At 40.8% G+C, this 19852-nt stretch overlaps 1 protein-coding gene across 2 annotated transcripts in view; it reads left to right on the top strand.

Moving 5' to 3' along the window:
• The first annotated feature begins 2177 nt into the window (after positions 1 to 2177).
• ARHGAP5 (Rho GTPase activating protein 5) overlaps positions 2178 to 19852 on the top strand; it is a 55913-nt gene continuing 38238 nt past the window's right edge. The window contains exons 1-3 of one of the 2 annotated variants that reach the window (XM_056345492.1): positions 2178 to 2463; positions 9819 to 9925; positions 15121 to 19019. In XM_056345492.1, the coding sequence (XP_056201467.1) occupies positions 15297 to 19019 (3723 nt within the window). In that variant the 5' untranslated portion in view covers positions 2178 to 2463; positions 9819 to 9925; positions 15121 to 15296. The remainder of the gene's footprint in view (positions 2464 to 9818; positions 9926 to 15120; positions 19020 to 19852) is intronic. The other variant, XM_056345491.1, reaches the window with a different exon arrangement.

The raw sequence follows: 19852 nt of genomic DNA, 5'->3' as shown, positions 1-19852 counted from the left end.
TTTCTGTCTTTACAGTCTTCCTCCATTATATTAATTTTTTGGGGGAATATTTAAGGTCAAGGAAGAAGAATTAGCTGATCGAATTCTGTCTGGAAACCTGTTCCTTTCTTTCACTGAGGACCGCTTTTGGAAATGATAGTGTGACTGCAGGGGACTAACATCACAGGAAGCTACTCATACCTGTTGCCTTTCATTTGCTCGCTGTGCATCCTTGTGAGGAGAGTACCTCCACCCTCCCAGTAACTAATGGTGTTGCCATCTGCTTCTGACTGAAGCACTCCTTGGCTGTTCTTGCATGCTTTATGTTTGAGCTTGCTGGGAAAGGCTTCCTGCTATTCCCAAGCTCACGTCCTGCTTCATTAAACGTTTTGGGGTTTGGATTTTTTTTACACCTATGTAAGCCTGCTTGCTTTGCTGAATTATTTTTTTTTTTTTTACTCAGATCAGGATCAAAGTAAGTGATACAATCAGTTCCTACCTGAGAGGTCTTCTACATGAAAGGTCTTCTACATGAAGGAACTTTATGAAAATTCATTAATATTAACTGCTTAAGGTAATTAATACCTAAGTGGAGTTTCTGAAGGACACAGATTGCACTCCTTTAAATTTCTATTTTATTAAGGTAAGAAATCTCAAAAGATTTTTTTTTTTCATATGAATATAAGGTTTTGATTCTGGTAATGTGAAATGGGGCTTTAATACCACAAGGTAAGTATTTTGAACAAAAAAAAAATAGAAGCAGCTAAAAATCAGGCAATTCAAATTAAAATTAAGTTCTGATTTTAGGCTTGTTAGTTTGCATTTCTTTTTTTTTTTAAAAAAAAAACAAACAACCCACCTACCACATAACCACAAACACTCTTGAGCAGATGCTGTGATTACAGTGTCAAATAATGTTACTTTTCTTCAATGTGGACCTACCTAAGATGAGTATTTCTAGAAATATTCTCCTGTAGGGCAACATCCACACGAGGCCATTTGCTCAAATTTAACATAAAAAAGTTTAGCTATTTAGAATTTTCTCAAAAATTCAAGCTTACAGGCACAGTAATGTGCCTGTAACATTTTATGACACAGTTTATGAATCTTTAGAAAGCATCTGAATTTTTAAGCCTTTTAATTTTCTAATTTTCAGATGTAAAATTTTAAGACGCACATGCAACGTGTAAAACTGCACAGAACGAACCATACTGTGATTAAACACTACGGTTACAAGTAAACCACTCAAAATTTGGACTGCGCCAGGAAGATGGTTGCTAAGTAAAATATTACTTTGTTCCTTTGTACGTACACATGAAAACCACCTTCGGTAATAAAAGCTGTGTAGAACATGCATTTCCGCGTACGCAGAAATAAGGCGTAGGTGCACTGTGCGCACAGGTGCCCTGTTCCCTGCAAGGGACAGAACGGATTAGCACCTGCTTACTCGTTCTTTCCCCGCGTTCAGTGCCTCACCCAGCACCCCCAGGGGAACCCAGCGCCCAAGGCAGCCACACAGCCACCAGCGCCCCACAGGCCACACAGCCACCACAGGCCGCAGGCACAACCCGGGAGGCCTGCGGGACCGGCAGGAGGATTCCAACCTCCCGCCGGCCACCCGCAACATGGCGGCGCATGGGGATGGTGCTGGAAAGCATGTGTGACATTTGGCTGCTCGATGGGGTTCTGAATTGTCAAAGGCAGGCGGCACGGCTGGCGAAGCAGTGCCCTACGGCCCCCTTGCAGGCAGAGGGTACGGCTGTAGGCCGCAGAGCGGGCTCTGCTGCCAGCCCTCGTTTTTTCCGTGATTAAAACCCAAAAGAAGCGCCGTGTTACGGCAGGGCAAGGCCACGCGAAGTTGCGCGGTAGCCCTCTCGCCGGACGCAGTGCGGAGCTGGGCGGCGTCCCGACCGTGTGTCGCTGCCGAGGCAGGACTCGAACTCGCGGTCCTTCAGCCTGCCGGCTCTCTACGCTACTCGCGCAGCCACTGGGGCAGCCTACGCGCGCGTCCGCGCGGGCCGCTAAAGGGAGGGGGGGAGGCGGAGCGGCCCGCGGGCGCGCGCAGCTGGTCGCCGGCCGCGCGCACTCTCCCAGGCTTCCCAGGGATTCCAGCGGCAGCAGGAAGAGGCGCTTCCCCGCGCACGCGCAGCTGGCCGGGCGGGCGCGCGCTGAGCCGCGGCGGCGGGAGGGAGGGGGGAGGGGAGGGAAGCTGCTGAGGTAAAGTTAGGGGGAGAGAGAGACTCCGTCAGCGAAGCGAGAGCCGGGGAAGCTCGGCGGCCGCCATTACTGAGCCGAGAGCGCCGGGGAGGGAACGGAGAGGTGGGACGGGGCTGCGGCGGCCGGGAGCGCTCGGGAGCTGCGGGCCGGAGAGCGGAGAGAGCCCCGCGGGGAGGAAAAGCCGCCGGGGGCGCCGGCGTGGAGAGAGCGTCCCGGGAATGCTGCCGCTCCCGCCGCCGCCGAGGAGCCGGATCCCGACGGCGCGAGGTGAGGGGAGGAATCCGGTCCCGCGGGACCCGGCCCGGCCCGGCGGCCCGGAGCGGGGCGGCCGGCCCGGCAGGCGGAAGGGGAGCGGGGGGAGGAGGAGGCGGCCGGAGCCTGGCGAGCTGGTGCGGCGGCCGCTGGCTGCAGCCAGTTCAAAGGGCTGGGGCTGGCGTGGGGAGAGGGGAGCCAGCCCCCCCTCCCCCTTTCCCCCGCACGGCCCCCTCGGCACCTCCGTGCGAGGGAGGGGAGGCGGGAAGGGCAGGGAGCGGAGTGCCTGGTCCCAGACAGGTGATGAAGGCCTGAGCAATGGGAGGGTCTGAGCCTGCTGTACGAGGCTGCCAGCTGGTCACGGCTCTCCAGGGAGGGAGGAAGGCAGGAAGGGGAGCTTCCCTGCTCCTCTTTTCTTCCTTCCTCATTCCCTTCTTCCCCCTACTCCTTCAGCTTCCTCCCTTCTTCCATTCCTGCTGCCCCCCCCCTTTTCTGTTCTCCTTTCTCTGTACTTCTTTTCCTCCTCGTCGCCCCCTTTACTCATTCTTGTCTTATCTGTTCTTTTCCTTCTCTACTAAATTTGAACAGTTGTCAGTTCCTCTCCTCCTTCCTTTCACCTTCAAATATTGCTCGATATTAAATTTCAGAAAACTTCACTCTCCTAATGATGTGTGTGCATTTCTGTTTTTCCACCAGGTGGATTTTAAGGCTTTGAAATAGGGTAGCCAGTTGCAGTGTTGCAGCTTTCAAGCGTTTTGAATCCCTTCGACCAGCATAACCTTTAGACTCTCTCCACCCAAGGAAAGCACCAGATATACAGATATAATGCCACACTGTTCCAAATTTAGGCCACAAGGACTGTAAACTGCTGTTTTAATTGAAAATAGAAGAAAGACCATTTACTTGTAAAAGGAAGACATACTTGTCACCTTCCCTCCAGAATACACCCCACCCTTCCTCGCTACCCCCCTTTTGCCCTCTCCTGTATCGCTTTTGATAACAGCATGGAATATTTCCTTAATAAGTAGGAGGGAAACGTTTTTAATCTAGACCAAAATAGGCCTGTGGGGGTATGTGTGTATTCTTTAGTTCAGTGTCATGCAGATAACTGGAGGGTTATTTCTTTCTTAATAAAGATCCTTGACAGAAATTTAAAAACTCTACACTGCAGAGTAAAAACAGGAGGGAACAGCGTTTGCTGGTCAATTGGACGTCCATTTTAAACCTGTGCATTGAAGCCAGTTACAGCACTGGTACTTGTATACTTATGTCATAAATGAATGAGGAATTAATAGGCAGCTTTTTTTCCCTTGTGTTGTCTTACCTTCCTGAGATTCTTCAGTATGACAGCTGTTTTCAGCAGTGACATCAGTGGCCAGAGTTAAGTGCTTTCTCAAAAACCGTATATATTTTAAATTTATAGTACATAACTAAAATGAGCATATTAAATGATCCATCCAGGTGCATTTTTACAAGGGTTTATTTTCCTTTGTGCTGCTTTGAAAATCATTTTTAAGGAAGTGCTAAAATTCTCAAAAATCTATTTATAGCACTCTACTGAAACTCAGTGCTACTAGAGCTTGGGAAGTATGATGTAAATACAGTAGTTTTTTGAAGGAGTCTGTGGTACTACAAGTATCAGAAATTGTTTAAGCATTTGTTACATTATCACTAGCTTGTGTTAGTATAACAAGTTGCTTTTAAGCTTGGAACATACTGAGCTTAAGTAGTATGCTTTTCTTTTTTTAAAGTATCCCTATAGAAAGCAGCTGCCAGCATTGTAAAAATGTAAATAATTGCAACCAAATGCCTACCACTCCCTGGTATTGGACTTTATTTTAGCTAAGGTGTTGCATGTGTAACATAATCCAATTAAATACTTTGGGCTGAGACTAAATTGTTTTAAAATGCTATATTTAGCACCAACAGCATCAGAGGCTGCACATGTTTTTGAGGTTAAAGGTAAAACGTGCTTTCCTAAAGCTGTAGGTGTTTCTACGTGTGCAAACTTTGTAGGAGAGAAAAGCACTGATCATAATAATAGATTGTTCTGTATAACTTCCCCTTTGGGACTTGTTATTTGAGTAGATAGCGCAAAAATAATTCCATTCTGTTTAATAGCAATATTAGAAGTATGCTGATGGGATCTTAAGACTTCCAGAAGCATTGCCTTAACAGAAGATAAATCGCGTGTACTGGCGTCCTTCAGGAGTATTTTGTGTAAAACTTCAAAACACTCCACTACTCATAGTAGACTGGTATGTGGCGGTGTGTTCTTAGCGTGTAAGGCATCCTTCAGGAGGACACTCGCAGACCTTCGCTGAAGGAACGGAAGTTTGCGAAGCCGAATATTCTGCGTTGAGTCCCGCCGGCGTAGCTGTGTCCGTGAGCAAACCGAGAACAGTCACGTCGGTGGCCGTGACGCACCTAGGCAGGCAGAGCCCGTGCTGCATTCTCGCCGGGTGATAAGGAAAGAAATGCTCTTCCCGGGAGCTCGCCGTGCCCGTGCTCGGGGACGGTGCGCCGTGCTGGCGCGAGCTGCTGGTCCCAGTCTCGGCCGCTAGGGGGCTTTGTAAGCGTGCCTGTCCCGCGCCGCCCGGCCCGGCCCGGCCCGGCCCGACCGCGGCGAGCTGCCGGCGGGTCTGTCCCTTTTAACTACATGTTTAAAGTAAATAATGCAGGAGCTGACCTAAGCTGCATGTTGCTTTTGAAGTACTCCACCGTACTCATAGCTATAAGAAAAAGTTTACTTTCGGGTAGTCCTGATAACACGGGGAATTCAGAACTAGGACCGTCAAGATTTTCTCTGTCTGTTGTATTTCTTTCTGTCTTAATGGGCGCACAAAACTCTATCGTTTCTTTTTTTTTCTTTTTTTCTTTTCTTTTTTTTTTTTTAATTCCCTGAACATTTTAACCTAAAGGTCAGTGTAAGTGAACTGGAGTATCCTTGTTTTTTTCATCAGTTTTAAAGGTATTATGTTTTACAGATTGTTGGTTGAACCCTCTCATCACTTCCGTATATTGATGGATTTTAACGAAATATTCCAAGAAAAAATGATTTCAGAATTCCTTGGAGGAAAATCTGAACTAATTATAGTCAATTTATTTTGAATTAAAGTTTTAACTGTGCTTCTCTAGTCACCAACACATACTGGAAGCTGAAATAATTAAACTGTTGCTAGTTCTGCACATTACATTTTGTGGTACATTAGAGTTATTTCTTTGACTTTTAGTTGCAATTCCCATGCATCTTTGCAATCCTGCATCAGTTGACATGTAAGTGTAAGAGAAGGCTGTTTGCATTTAAAAAAGTAAGACCAATACCTGCATGCACAATTTTGGAAATTGTGTATGTTGTTGCATCTTGGCATTAATTTCAGTTGGCTAATTTTTATGCAGAATATTTTTTACTGCTTACATATGCCTTTTCACTTGCTCATTTCATAACTTAAAAAAGAAATGAGTAACCAGTGTTCTCATTTTACACAAGTAGAAATTATACATACGGCCTGTACAAGGTCAAAGAACAGACTACTGTTTGAATTAGGTCTCAAAACTTTGGGTGTTGGGTCCTGGGTTCTATACTGCCATGCAAAATAACATTAAAATATCCAGATATGTGGATCAGTGAAATTTGTTAGGTTGCTGCTGCCAGGATGTAAATTTTTGCAGGAAATGTGTTTTAGCTCTTTTTCACTCCTTACCTTGATCCCTTCTTCCTCACCTGCTGCTTCTTTTTTTTACCAGTTCTTTCTTGGGTCCCCTTTGTAAAATTTCTCCCATTGGTTCTTTTGTGTTCTTCCTGAATAACTTTGTAAATAAGCCTGATCAGGTAGTCTTGCACTAAGGAACTTCTGTGAGCACTATACATGTCTTTAGTAGGAGCTTCTCCTGTGCAAAGATATGAATTTATTTTTCTTTTAAACTTGTACTGTTCCCTTTCCTGTTAAAATATTGGCTTTGAACCTAGATGGAGTGCTGTCAAATTCTCGGAAATCTGTAGATACGTAACTTGAGATGCCTAAGCTCAGACTAGTTTAGCACTGATAATTTGAACCTTTGCAGTTTACCTGTTCGTTGTACCTTGATCTTACTTGTATTATAGGTTGCTTTGGGGGTTTTGGTTAGTTTTGTTTTTTTTAACAGCAACAATGATAACAGATGCCCCCTGGAATGCGAGATTCCAGTTAAAGTATGATGTTTTGTTTTGAGTTTAGAAATAGAGTTTAGGCATTGATTTCATTTTTCGTAAAACACTGGCGGTCTTGAGAGTATTGCTACTAATAGGAGGAATTTAGTGAACCTGGTAAGAACTAAAAGCTTTGAACCTCTGTTTTTAACCGCATTTTTGCACTAATTTGTAATGTGAAGTTGGGCAGTCAGGTTTTTTCTCTTTTTTTTAAATAAATGTAAAGAATTATCTAGGCTACATAACTCCTTCAGGTATGGTAGTTGGCTATCATGCTAACCGAATCTGAAATGAACAATGGTTGGGGTAATCCATTCTTATCCTTCATTTACCTAGCATGACTAATCACCATACCACTTAAACTGTGTTGCTTTTCAGTCAGAGTATCACTATTGAAGGCATTTCAAGGCAGTGCCCATTACTGTCTTGTTATTGCCTGATTAAGCATATTTCCCGATGAGCAATCTGAATCTTTTTTTTTTCCTAGTGTTGGCTGGTACTTGCAGTATTTTACCCTTATTTTTATTGTATTTACCTGTATTTATAAGTGAGATTACAGTTACTTAAGATTAGCAGCATTTGTGAAGGGAAGAATATTGGCATGTTAATAATGGAGACAGGACACATGAAGTGGCTAGGACCTCGTCAGACTTTGGTAAAGTTGTTGATAAGATGAAATTGGTATACTATGTATCTGGTTTAGTTTCTAAAAAGGATTTTGATTTGAAGAGAAGATTCCTCATGCTTGTTCCAGTGGAAAGATACCTCTTGGTAAATACTGAATGAGAAGTAACAAATTACATTAAACTACTTCAACATCAGATTTTTTACTGGTTCTTGAAATGAAAATGGTTGATTTGTTTTTCTGGTATGTTTTGGGTAGAGCTGTAATTACTGATGTGCTGATAGGTCTTGGAGTTTGGATACCTTATTGAATATTTTCCAATGCCAAGTTTTGGTTCTCAAAAAATGCAGTGAGCGGTGACTTGGTGTAAGAACTTTCTGTGAGCAGTAACCTGAATCCAGAGCTGTAACTTCCTTGGGATCATGGTCTTTGTTTTTTGAGTGTGCTGTGCATTCAAAAGTCATCCTACAAACCATTTCAGTGATATCTAATGTGTTTGAATTTATTTTACGATCCACTGTAGAGGTCACAGTAGCTTTCTCTTGGTGTATTCGTATACCCTGCAAAGCTGACTAGACTGTGATGGCCCTTTTTCTCATGTGTGCTTTTCTTCACTTGGCAAGCTAATTTACAAACATTATCACAAGACTACGGTAATTGAAAATAACCCTTAAAAATACTGGTCTGTAAACTGTTGCATTTAGACAGCATTACAGAGTGAGTAAAGGACTCTGGGAAAACACTGTTACTTTCCCTATTGGCATTATTTGTGGCTGCTTAAATGGTTGTTGGTCATGAGCAATTCTGTAGAGTCTTTCAGACAACATTTCTGCTTTGGCCGTTTTAGGTCTGAAGGTGGTAAACATGTGTAGGGTCAGAAAGCAATTTTGGAAAGTATTCAGCATTACGCAGAACTATTTACCTGTAAGTGATTTTCTTGGCTATGGACCCACATACAAGTTCCTGTGCAGCCACAATTTCTAAATGATAAGGTATTAACTATTTTAGTATTTATTAGTTGCTAATAATATGGTATTCTGTGCTAATGTTTAGAATTCTGCTCAGAAGTCATGGGGAGACAAGTATTTGAAAATAGGGCTTTCTCTGGCCTATTAATGCTTCTGGCTCATCTTGTGGTGGCCTGTCTTGGAGCTTTCTCTTGTGGTAGTGTGCATTGCAAAATGGCTGATGTTCCTTCCCCAAGCACTAGATGCATTCTTTCAGGCAGAGAAACTTTTCTAGTGATCTGTCTGCTCTTCCACGTACCCTTCTCCAGACTCCCATAGTTTGTTTCCTCACCTGCAACTATCTGTTCTGCTCGCCTAGCTGTGGACGTAGAGGAGTGCCACAGCTAGGAGGTAAGGGCAGGGAGTTATTTACCTCCTGTGTTCTCTTCCAAGTAATAAGAGTTTAGCTTTGCAGCTGAGCCAGGCTTAGTGTGGGACTGGTAGCCTGCTGCCTAATGATTTTGGCGTTTGGTAACAAGTTGGACTTGAAGTATTATTATGGTATTGGTATATTGCTTATCACTATTGCTGAACCCTTTCTGTTCACAAAGAAAGTTTACTAAAGCTTAGACTTTTTAAATTAGCTGTATTATTCCCAAAGAAAAGTGGAATTACTAAGAGTATCATCATAAGTAACAAAACAAGAAGAAGCTCTGCCATACCTTCTTGATGTGATGTTTAGCACATGCACAGTGTGGTGCTGCACCCTTCTTCAGAGTGACACTTTTCCTTAGTTATGTGGCTTACAAATGCCTCAAGTTCTCTTTCTGCATCTTAATATGTGCTTCACTGGCTTGGCATTCAAAGTCTGGGTTTTGTGTGGGTACAAGCTGAAGAAGTTCCCTGGAAGAGAGGTCCATTTTTGGTTACTTTGTAGCAGCATCCCTGCAGTACAATCATCAACACTTATCAAGGTTATACTAATAATTTGTATCCTAGTTGAGAATTTACAATTTTCAAATATAATTACGCTTTCAATTTCTGATTTGTCATAGTCTGTGAGGCCTTTTAATTAAGAAATGCTGTACTACAGATAAAAGGGTTTTGAGGTAGATTGTACTTTTTCCCAGTAATGAAATGTATATACATGTATTTAAGCATACATTAATTTTATATATTTTGTACTTACAGACTATACTTCCTTCAACTTGGAAAGCTATGTTCTAGATGTTTCAGAATTCCAAATTCTTGTGCAAGTGATTAGTGATATGCATAACTCACATCTGTTATCTGAGATACTACGTTTGGGTTTTTTTTCAGAAAAGGCTTCTGCAACCTAGGTATTGTTAAAATACCAAGTTGAACTTGTGAAATCACAGTCACTTAAGAAGAATTGTTCCCTTTCTGTCCCAAGTATTAATAGCTGTGCTTACAGGATTTAAACCCTCTTAAGTTTAGAGGAAGACCAACATGAGTTCTGAGTTCTGTTTATAGGTTTAAATTGAGGAAAACAATCCTCATGCACAGGTGAAGTGTTGTACCTTCTCTGATTGCTGCTGCTGCTTTCATAATTTTGAAAATATTAATGATTCTTACTTTTCATTTTCAGATCCCTCAGGGAAGGACTTACTGAAGGACACTGTTTAAATGTGTGGCATTACTGCAGGAAGATTGCAGCAGGATAATCATCTTGCTTTGCACCTTGTTTTCCTAAGGGTAAGTTGGGACTTTAGGTCTTCATAAACTTGTGTTTAAGGGGGGAAGTGAGTAAGAAAGTACAATATGATACACCTTATTTTCTTTATAACTAAATCTGGAAATCTAAGAGCCTGTAGAGACAAGGTCCTATGGTGTGACTGTAGAAGGTCAGAGATTCTTCCTGCGGTGATGTCATATATTGTCTTCTGTAGTTCTTCAGAAATTTTCTATTTAAATATAGAAATGCTCTATTTTCAATTCAAAGATTGAAATTAGTTGGGGAAATCAAACAACTCTTCCTTTGAATCTGTAACAAAGATGGGGGGGGCAATGAATTGTAGTGTTTTCAATTTGTTATAATGGAATTAGGCAGATTGAAGTAAGATAATTGAACTTACTTTACCATGAATTTCCAGTGTGTAGTGTATGTTTTAAAACAGTATAAAACTATAAAGTACTTTTAAATTAGTGGTATACTGAAAAGAAGAATCTTCCATTTAGGGAGCAATTTGATAATGATTGCATATTAAATGTGTAGCCATTATAACTTCAGGTTTCTACCAGGTTTATTACTTAACATAGATTTCATTCTGTGACTTTGCTTTGTACAATCAGTGCACAGTAGAAACTGTATAAGGAATGGAAAGAAAACCACACTGGTTTTAAATATCTTCAGTAATTCAACTGCCTCTATGGGTGAAATTCTTCCATGTCAGAAATTTTGTGAGAGACTAATGTGTGTGTTTTCCCTGTGTCGGTGTCCCATTTCACCTTTCTCTTTGTACTTACTTACAAATGTATCGATTTGACAAACATTTATTGCTTGAGGAGGATGAACCTTTGTTAACTGAGGATGTAGAGTATCTGAAAGTATTGATTCTTTCTTATAAACCAGTTGCAAATTGATACTGTCTTCCTGATTAATGAAATAATCCCATGGATGAAGATTTTTGTGTTCTGGTTTAGTCCACACCAAATCTGTATTGTGCTGTGGCAAACAAAACATTTTATAGTGGAAGTGCTGACTAAACTTCTCATTCTAATGGTTTGAATGATGCTACTGTGATAAGCTTTGCTTCAGAAAGAAAATACCAGGTTTATTTGTAGTAATATAAATGCTGTTCATGAAGAATTTACTTTCGCCATGTATTTTTTATTCCCAGAACCATTTTCTGTTACCTCTAAAATCTGTGTTTTAAGGATGTAAAAAACAGTGGAAAGAGTAAAAACCAAAATTTAAAATACAAATTCTTTTTCTGAATGTGTCATTGAGTAAACTGATTTAAACAAAAAAAGAAAATAATTCCTAAAACATGGCATAAACATTTCCATTTTTGTAATACAAAAAATCTGAAGTACAGAAACTAGAATGAGTTTACTTTCCTCGTCATTTTGTAATGAAGTTGAAACTTGTAAAAGAAGATACTTTCCTTGACTATGATTTCTGTAACTGAAAGCTGGTTTTATGTATATATATAAAAAATATATTTTATTTTATACTTTGGTCAATTAATTTCATTACAAATACTGTTAGATAGGTACAATTTCTAGATGTTAGTAAGTTGGAAAGCTCTGTTGACCAGGCACTGATTCTATACAAGGTATTAAAGGTTTCAATATTTTTATCTTGTGTTGCAACTTGTCATGATACAAATATGTCCTGGTTTCAGTTGGGATAGTTTTCTTCCTTATAGGTAGTACAGTGCTGTCTTTTGGCTCTGATGTGAGAACAATGTTGATAGGACGCTGATGTTTTTAGTTGTTGCTGGGTGATGTTTATACTAAGTCAAGGACTTTCTGGTTTCTCGGGCCCTGCCAGTGAGAAGGCTGGAGGGGCATGGGAAACTGGGAGGGGACACAGCCAGGGCAGCTGATCCAAACTAGCCAAAGGGGTATGCCATACCGTATGGCATCATGCTGAGCACATAAACCGGGGGAAGAACAAGGAAGCAGGGGACATCCGGCATTATGGCGTTTTGTTTTCCCAAGTAACCATTACACATGCTGGAGTGCTGCTTCCCTGGAGGTGGCCGAACACCTGCCTGCCCGTGGGAAGTGGTGAATGAATTCTTTGCTTTGCTTACATGTGTGGCTTTTGCTTTACCTATTAAATTGTTCTTATCTGAACCCTTGAGTTTTACATTCCTTTCCGATTCTCTTCCCCATCCCTCTGGGTGAGGGAGGAGTGAGCAGGCGGCTGCGTGGTGCTTGGTTGCTGGCTGGGGTTAAACCATGACAAAATACTACTTTTACTGCTGCATGTCTTCAAACTCAGATATATTTTAGCAGTTGTGAATTAGTTTTACAAGTATTAAAGCAGATTTTGAGAGCTTTTTGGGTGACAGTTTCTACACTATTTATTTTTTTTTAAACAGAAGGAAGGTACTACAGTACCCTTCTCAATAAATTGTTGCTAAGAATGAAAAAATACATAATAAATAATGGTGAAATATGGATATTATAAATTCAGTATGAATGCTTGTTATGCCCTTTCCTTTGTATAAGGGCTATAGTCGTGGTTTAACCCTGGCCGGCAACCAAGCACCACGCAGCCGCCTGCTCACTCCCCCCTCACCCAGAGGGATGGGGAAGAGAATCGGAAAGGAATGTGAAACTCAAGGGTTGAGATAAGAACAGTTTAATAGGTAAAGCAAAAGCCACTCATGCAAGCAAAGCAAAACAAGGAATTCATTCACCACTTCCCACAGGCAGGCAGGTGTTTGGCCATCCCTAGGGAAGCAGGGCTCCAGCACGCCTAACAGTTACTCGGGGAGACAAACGCCATAATGCCGGGTGTCCCCTGCTTCCTTGTTCTTCCCCCAGTTTATGTGCTCAGCATGATGTCATATGGTATGGAATATCCCTTTGGCTAGTTTGGGTCAGCTGCCCTGGCTGCGTCCCCTCCCAGTTTCCCATGCCCCTCCAGCCCTCTCACTGCAGGGCCTGAGAAACTGAGAAGTCCTTGATTTAGTATAAACACTACTTAGCAACAACTAAAAACATCAGTGTCCTATCAACATTGTTCTCACACCAAATCCAAAACACAGCACTGCACCAGCTACTAAGAAGAAAATTAACTATCCCAGCTGAAACCAGGACAGCCGTTTACAGGTTTGTTTACATACATTTATGTTGTTACTTTTTTACTCCACAAGTGTAAACCCAAATACATTAAGTACAGTAGTCTGTACCTTTCATTTATAGGGCTATGTGATAGCTGTCTTTTTTTCTAAGAAAATGAGAAGTATTTTTTATTAGAATGTTTTCACGAAATTATAGAACAGTGTAGGTTGGAAGTGACCTCTGAAGGTCATCTTGTCCAACCTTCTGGCTCAAGCAGGGTCACCTAGAGCAGGCTGCTGAGGACCATGCTCTCTGGGTAACCTGTGCCAGTGCTCAGTCACCCTCAGAATATAAAAGTGTTTCCTGATGTTCATATGGCACCTCCTGTGTTTCTGTCTGTGCCCGTTGCCTCTTGTTCTGGCACTGGGCACCTCTGAAAAGAGTCTGGCTCTGTCGTCTTTGTGCGTTTTCTCCAAATATTTGTGCACACTGATGGGATCCCCGCCCCCCAAGCCTTTTCTTCTCCTGGCTAAACAGTCCCAGCTCTGCCAGCCTTTCCTTATATGAGAGATGCTTCAGTCCATTAATCAGTTTAGTGACCCTTTGCTGGACCCTGTCTGGTAGCTCTGTATCTCTTTTATTTTACACTGTGTCCAGTTCTACAGTACATCCGGTGTGGCTTCACCAGTGCTGTGTAGAGGGGAAGGTTCACCCACCTTGACCTGCTGGTAATACTTTGTCTAATGCTGCCCAGGGTACAGTTAGCCTTGTTTGCCACAAGTGTGCATTGCTGGCTCATGTTTAGCTTGCTGCCCACTGGGATCCCCAGGTCTTTTTCTGTAAAACTGCTTTCCAACCAGTTGGTTCCCAGTATATGCTGGTACATGGGTTATTTCTCCCTGGCTGCAGGACATTGCAGTGCACGAGGTTTCCATCAGCCCATGTCTTCAGCCTGTTGAGGTCTCCCTGAAAGGCAGCATGACTCTTCGGTGTATCAGCCAATCCTCCCAGTTCTGTCATTAGCAGATATACAGAGGGCACACTCTGTCCCGTCATCCAACTCATTAATGAAGACGTTGAACAGTGTTGGTCCCAGTGTTGCCCTCTAGAGCACAACCCTGATTAGTAGCCTCCAACTAGATTTCACACCACTGATTGCAGCCTGCAAGGCCCAGCCATTTAATTTTTTATGTTTTCCTTATAATGTAATTGTTTCTAAATCAGTTAATATCTTTCCATTTGCAGTATGTGTGTAGGCAAAGTCTTCTGATTATTAACTGAGTGTTAGTCGTAGTCGTTACACTTGACAACAGGTTCAGTAAAGCCACTGGAACCTTGTAATAATTCTGTGGAAGTTTGAGTGTAGATACAGTTTTTGTTTATGGCTGTTAAAAAGTTTGTTTTTGTCTTTTGTTAAAGATAGAAGGAGTAATACTACATTTGTAATCTTAAAATCTCCGAAATAAGTCTCATTTTTCTATGTCTAGTATCCGTATGGCAATATTTGTATTTTTCTGTAGAATTCAGGTTAGAAACTTCTTAAAAGCAGTTTACTGTTAGTATACAAGTGAAGTAGTTCACTTGTGCAGATAGGTAGTGGCTGAGCCACATTGCCAGCTTCCTGGTTTTACAGCTTCTTTTTTTGAAACCTAAAACCAAACATAGAAATGCACAGAAAAGGAGTGTTGTTCATGTAGGTAAGCAGGCTATCTAGTGGGAATATGAGACTGAATAGATGTATGTGTATGTGAATATTGGGTTTGGTTTAGTTTTTCTGTTGTATTTATTGTGGAAAATGCTACTGCCTAGTTACCTGTAAGCTGTAAAGGAAAATGGTAATTTGGGATTTTGAGTGTGGTGTTTTTAGTTTGTTTTGTTTTTTTAGAAGTATGATGATCACCTATCAAAATATGTGATTAACTGTTACTAAACTGTACCTAGAAACTGTTTATTTTAAAACATAAATAGCATTAACATGAATTAATAACGGGTTTAAGACCTCATTTAAAATAGCTGTAAAATTTTCATGTACACAGAAAACAATTTCAGGGTGAGCAAGCAAAATGCTTTAAAAAAACTCTTTTCTCTCATGAATATCAGAAAGAAGTACCTGCAAACTTTAAATTTTTTCTCCTTTTTGTTTTCTTTAGGAAGATGATCCTCCTCATCCTGGTTATCTGAGCTTCTCTCAATGACAAGCTGAAGTAGGAACAACTGAAAGCTCTTTCTGAAGCCCTGGATATACAACTTAAATTTGTAGGAACCTTTCCAGAATGAAAACCACATACAGTTACCTTGATAATTGCAAAAGGATGAGAGAAAAGTTATGATGGCAAAAAACAAAGAGCCACGCCCCCCATCTTATGCTGTTAGTGTTGTTGGACTGTCTGGAACTGAAAAGGATAAAGGTAATTGTGGAGTTGGAAAGTCATGTTTGTGCAATAGATTCGTTCGTTCAAAAGCAGATGAATATTATCCTGAGCATACCTCTGTGCTTAGCACAATTGACTTTGGAGGAAGAGTTGTTAACAATGATCACTTTTTGTACTGGGGTGACGTAACACAAAGCGGTGAGGATGGAATTGAGTGCAGGATTCACGTGATTGAACAGACTGAGTTCATTGATGATCAGACTTTCTTGCCTCATCGGAGTACGAATTTACAACCATATATAAAACGTGCAGCTGCCTCCAAACTGCAGTCAGCAGAAAAACTAATGTACATTTGCACAGATCAGCTAGGCTTGGAGCAAGACTTTGAGCAAAAACAAATGCCTGAAGGGAAACTAAGCATAGATGGGTTTTTATTGTGCATTGACGTAAGCCAAGGATGTAATAGGAAGTTTGATGATCAACTTAAATTTGTGAATAACCTCTATATACAGCTCTCAAAATCTAAAAAACCCATAATAATAGCAGCAACAAAATGTGATGAATGTGTGGATCATTATTTGCGAGAGGTTCAGGCCTTTGCTTCAAATAAGAAGAACCTTGTGGTAGTGGAAACATCAGCGAGATTCAATGTCAATGTTGAAACATGTTTTACTGCACTGGTACAAATGATGGATAAAACTCGTGGTAAACCTAAAATAATCCCCTATCTGGATGCCTATAAAACTCAAAGACAGCTAGTTGTTACAGCAACGGACAAGTTTGAAAAACTTGTCCAAACTGTGAGAGACTATCATGCAACTTGGAAAACTGTTAGTAATAAACTGAAAAACCACCCTGATTATGAAGAGTACATAAATTTGGAAGGAACAAAAAAGGCCAAAAATACATTTTCAAAACACATAGAGCAGCTTAAACAGGAACATATTCGAAAAAGAAAAGAAGAATACATTAATGCATTGCCAAGAGCTCTTAATACTCTTCTGTCAAATCTTGATGAGATTGAACACTTGAGCTGGTCAGAAGCCTTGAAGTTAATGGAGAAAAGGCCCGACTTCCAGTCCTGTTTTGTAGTGCTTGAAAAAACACCCTGGGATGAAACTGACCATATAGATAAAGTGAATGACAGAAGAATTCCATTTGACCTTCTTACTACGCTAGAGGCAGAAAAAGTTTATCAAAACCATGTGCAGCATCTTATATCTGAAAAAAGGAGGGTTGAAATGAAGGAGAAATTCAAAAAAACTCTTGAGAAAATCCAGTTCATTTCACCTGGACAGCCATGGGAAGAAGTTATATGTTTTGTGGTGGAGGACGAAGCATTCAAATACATCACTGATGCAGATAGTAAGGAAGTGTATGGTAGGCATCAGAGGGAGATTGTTGAAAAAGCCAAAGAGGAGTTTCAGGAAATGCTTTTTGAACATTCAGAGCTGTTTTATGACCTGGATCTTAATGCAACACCAAGTTCAGATAAAATGAGTGAAATTCACGCTGTTCTGAGTGAAGAACCTAGATACAAAGCTTTACAGAAACTTGCACCTGACAGAGAATCTCTTCTGCTTAAACACATAGGGTTTGTTTATCACCCAACTAAAGAAACTTGTCTTAGTGGCCAAAATTGCACAGACATTAAAGTAGAGCAGTTACTTGCCAACAGTCTTCTGCAACTAGACCATGGCCGCTCAAATTTATACCATGATAGTGCCAACATTGATAAAGTCAATCTTTTCATTTTGGGCAAAGATGGCCTTGCACAAGAATTGGCAAATGAAATTCGGACACAGTCCACTGATGATGAATATGCATTAGATGGAAAAATATATGAACTAGATCTTAGGCCAGTTGATGCAAAATCCCCATACCTGTTGACTCAGTTGTGGACCTCAACCTTCAAACCACATGGTTGTTTTTGTGTGTTTAACTCTATTGAATCGCTGAATTATATTGGGGAGTGCATTGCAAAAATAAGGGCTGAAGCATCTCAGATAAGGAGAGACAAGTATATGGCTAATCTTCCATTTACGTTAATACTGGCGAACCAGAGGGACAGTGTTAGCAAGAATCTGCCTATACTGAGACATCAGGGACAGCAATTGGCCAACAAATTACAGTGTCCCTTTGTAGATGTACCTGCTGGTACATATCCACGCAAATTTAATGAGACCCAAATAAAACAAGCTCTGAGGGGAGTACTAGAAGCAGTTAAACACAACTTTGATGTTGTAAGTCCAGTTCCTACCATTAAAGATCTGTCAGAAGCTGACTTAAGAATTGTCATGTGTGCCATGTGTGGTGATCCGTTTAGTGTGGATCTTATTCTTTCACCCTTCCTTGACTCTCACTCCTGTAGTGCTGCTCAGGCTGGCCAGAATAATTCTTTGATGCTTGATAAAATAATAGGTGAAAAGAGGCGTCGAATACAGATAACTATATTATCATATCATTCTTCAATTGGGGTAAGGAAAGATGAACTTGTTCATGGATATATACTGGTTTATTCTGCGAAGCGGAAGGCGTCCATGGGAATGCTTCGAGCATTTCTTTCTGAAGTTCAGGATACGATTCCTGTCCAGTTAGTGGCTGTTACTGATAGCCAGGCAGACTTCTTTGAGAATGAAGCAATCAAGGAACTTATGACTGAAGGGGAACACATAGCAACAGAGATTACTGCTAAGTTTACAGCTTTATATTCATTATCTCAGTATCATCGTCAAACCGAAGTTTTCACATTGTTCTTCAGTGATGTATTAGAGAAGAAAAACATGATTGAAAGTTCTTACATGTCAGACAGCACAAGGGAAACAACACATACAAGTGAAGATGTTTTTCCAAGATCTCCCAGAGGAAGTTCCCTTGACTATAATTATCCAGATTCAGAGGATGATACTGAAGGACCACCACCTTACAGTCCAATTGGTGATGACGTAAGGTTACTCCCAGCACCTAGTGACCGTTCAAAGTACCGACTGGATTTGGAAGGAAACGAGTATCCTATTCACAGTACACCGCTCAATTGTCATGACCATGAACGCAACCATAAAGTGCCTCCTCCAATAAAACCGAAACCACTTGTTCCAAGAACAAATGTGAAAAAACTGGATCCTAACCTCCTGAAAACAATTGAGGCAGGTATTGGCAAAAATCCCAGGAAACAACCTTCTCGAGTGCCTCCGGTACCACCAGAAGATATAGACCAGTCTGATAACTATGCTGAACCTATTGACACTATTTTCAAACATAAAGGCTTTGCAGATGATATCTATGCGGTTCCAGATGATAGTCAGAATCGTATTATTAAAGTTCGAAACTCAATTGTTATAAATACCCAAAGTGAGGAAGAAAATGGGTTTTCTGATAGAATATCCAAAAGTCATGGGGAAAGAAGGCCATCAAAATACAAATATAAATCCAAGACTCTGTTCAGCAAAGCTAAATCTTACTATAGGAGAACACATTCGGATGCGAGTGATGATGAGGCTTTCACCACCTCTAAAACTAAAAGAAAAGGAAGACATCGTGGAAGTGAAGAAGATCCACTTCTTTCACCTGTTGAAACATGGAAGGGTGGCATAGATAACCCTGCTATTACGTCGGATCAAGAATTGGATGATAAAAAAATGAAAAAGAAAACCCACAAAGTAAAAGAAGATAAGAAAGTAAGTCAATTGATTTAAATTTTATTTACAACTTCTGGTGCATTGTAAGAAGGGAAGAATCAAAATATGCAGGAGTTGCATCCTATTTTGAAATGGGTGCTTTAAAATTTTGATGTAGCAGTGTTTGATTTTTGTCCAATTTTCCACTTAACTTGCTCAGAACTGGCAAAGCTGAGGGAATGAGATGGTTTGTGTATCTAATCAGCTGTTCAGTAAGTTTCAGTTCTTTTCACCTCTGTATGTAGGTATGCAGTCTCCCTTCCATATGAGTAGAGTGGAGACAGAATTTGTTCCACAGAGCCTTTTTTTTGTTAATCATAACATTATTATTATTTTTAATTTTAAAAAAGCTCCTTTATGAGTTCTTGGGTAGAACTGGTTCTTTCAGTTCTTGCAGTTCTGGCTGTTGGAATGAAGTTTAGGGCTGGTGAATGAAAGGGGTGGTTTCTTTTTAATTCTCAGTTGTCTACCTGAAACTCTAAAACAAGAGCAAGAAAAGGAAACTGTATAGTGGTTTTACTGACTGCTGCATTTTCCTAGTGTGAGCAAGCAAGTAATCAAGTTGAAAGCTGTGCTACCTGTACAATTCTCTATTACAAAATAGAAGGGAACAAAACGCCTGCCCAGTGTGGGTCTCTAAATAATAATGTGACATTCCACTTGAAAAATGTCTGCATTTTATTTTGATCTTTATGCTTGATAGTTACTTATTTTTTTGATCTACTGTTTTAAAAAAAAATTATGTCAAGGTAGTGTTGTGGTGTAGATTCTAGATGTATACGCTTTTCTACCCTAAAATTAAAATTTAAACTATAATCATTGTCTTGCATATA

This window comes from Falco biarmicus, chromosome 7, assembly GCF_023638135.1.
Source record: "Falco biarmicus isolate bFalBia1 chromosome 7, bFalBia1.pri, whole genome shotgun sequence".
NCBI lineage: Eukaryota > Metazoa > Chordata > Aves > Falconiformes > Falconidae > Falco > Falco biarmicus.
Note: the sequence above shows the minus strand (reverse complement) of the source record. Positions and strands in the feature narration are given on the sequence as shown.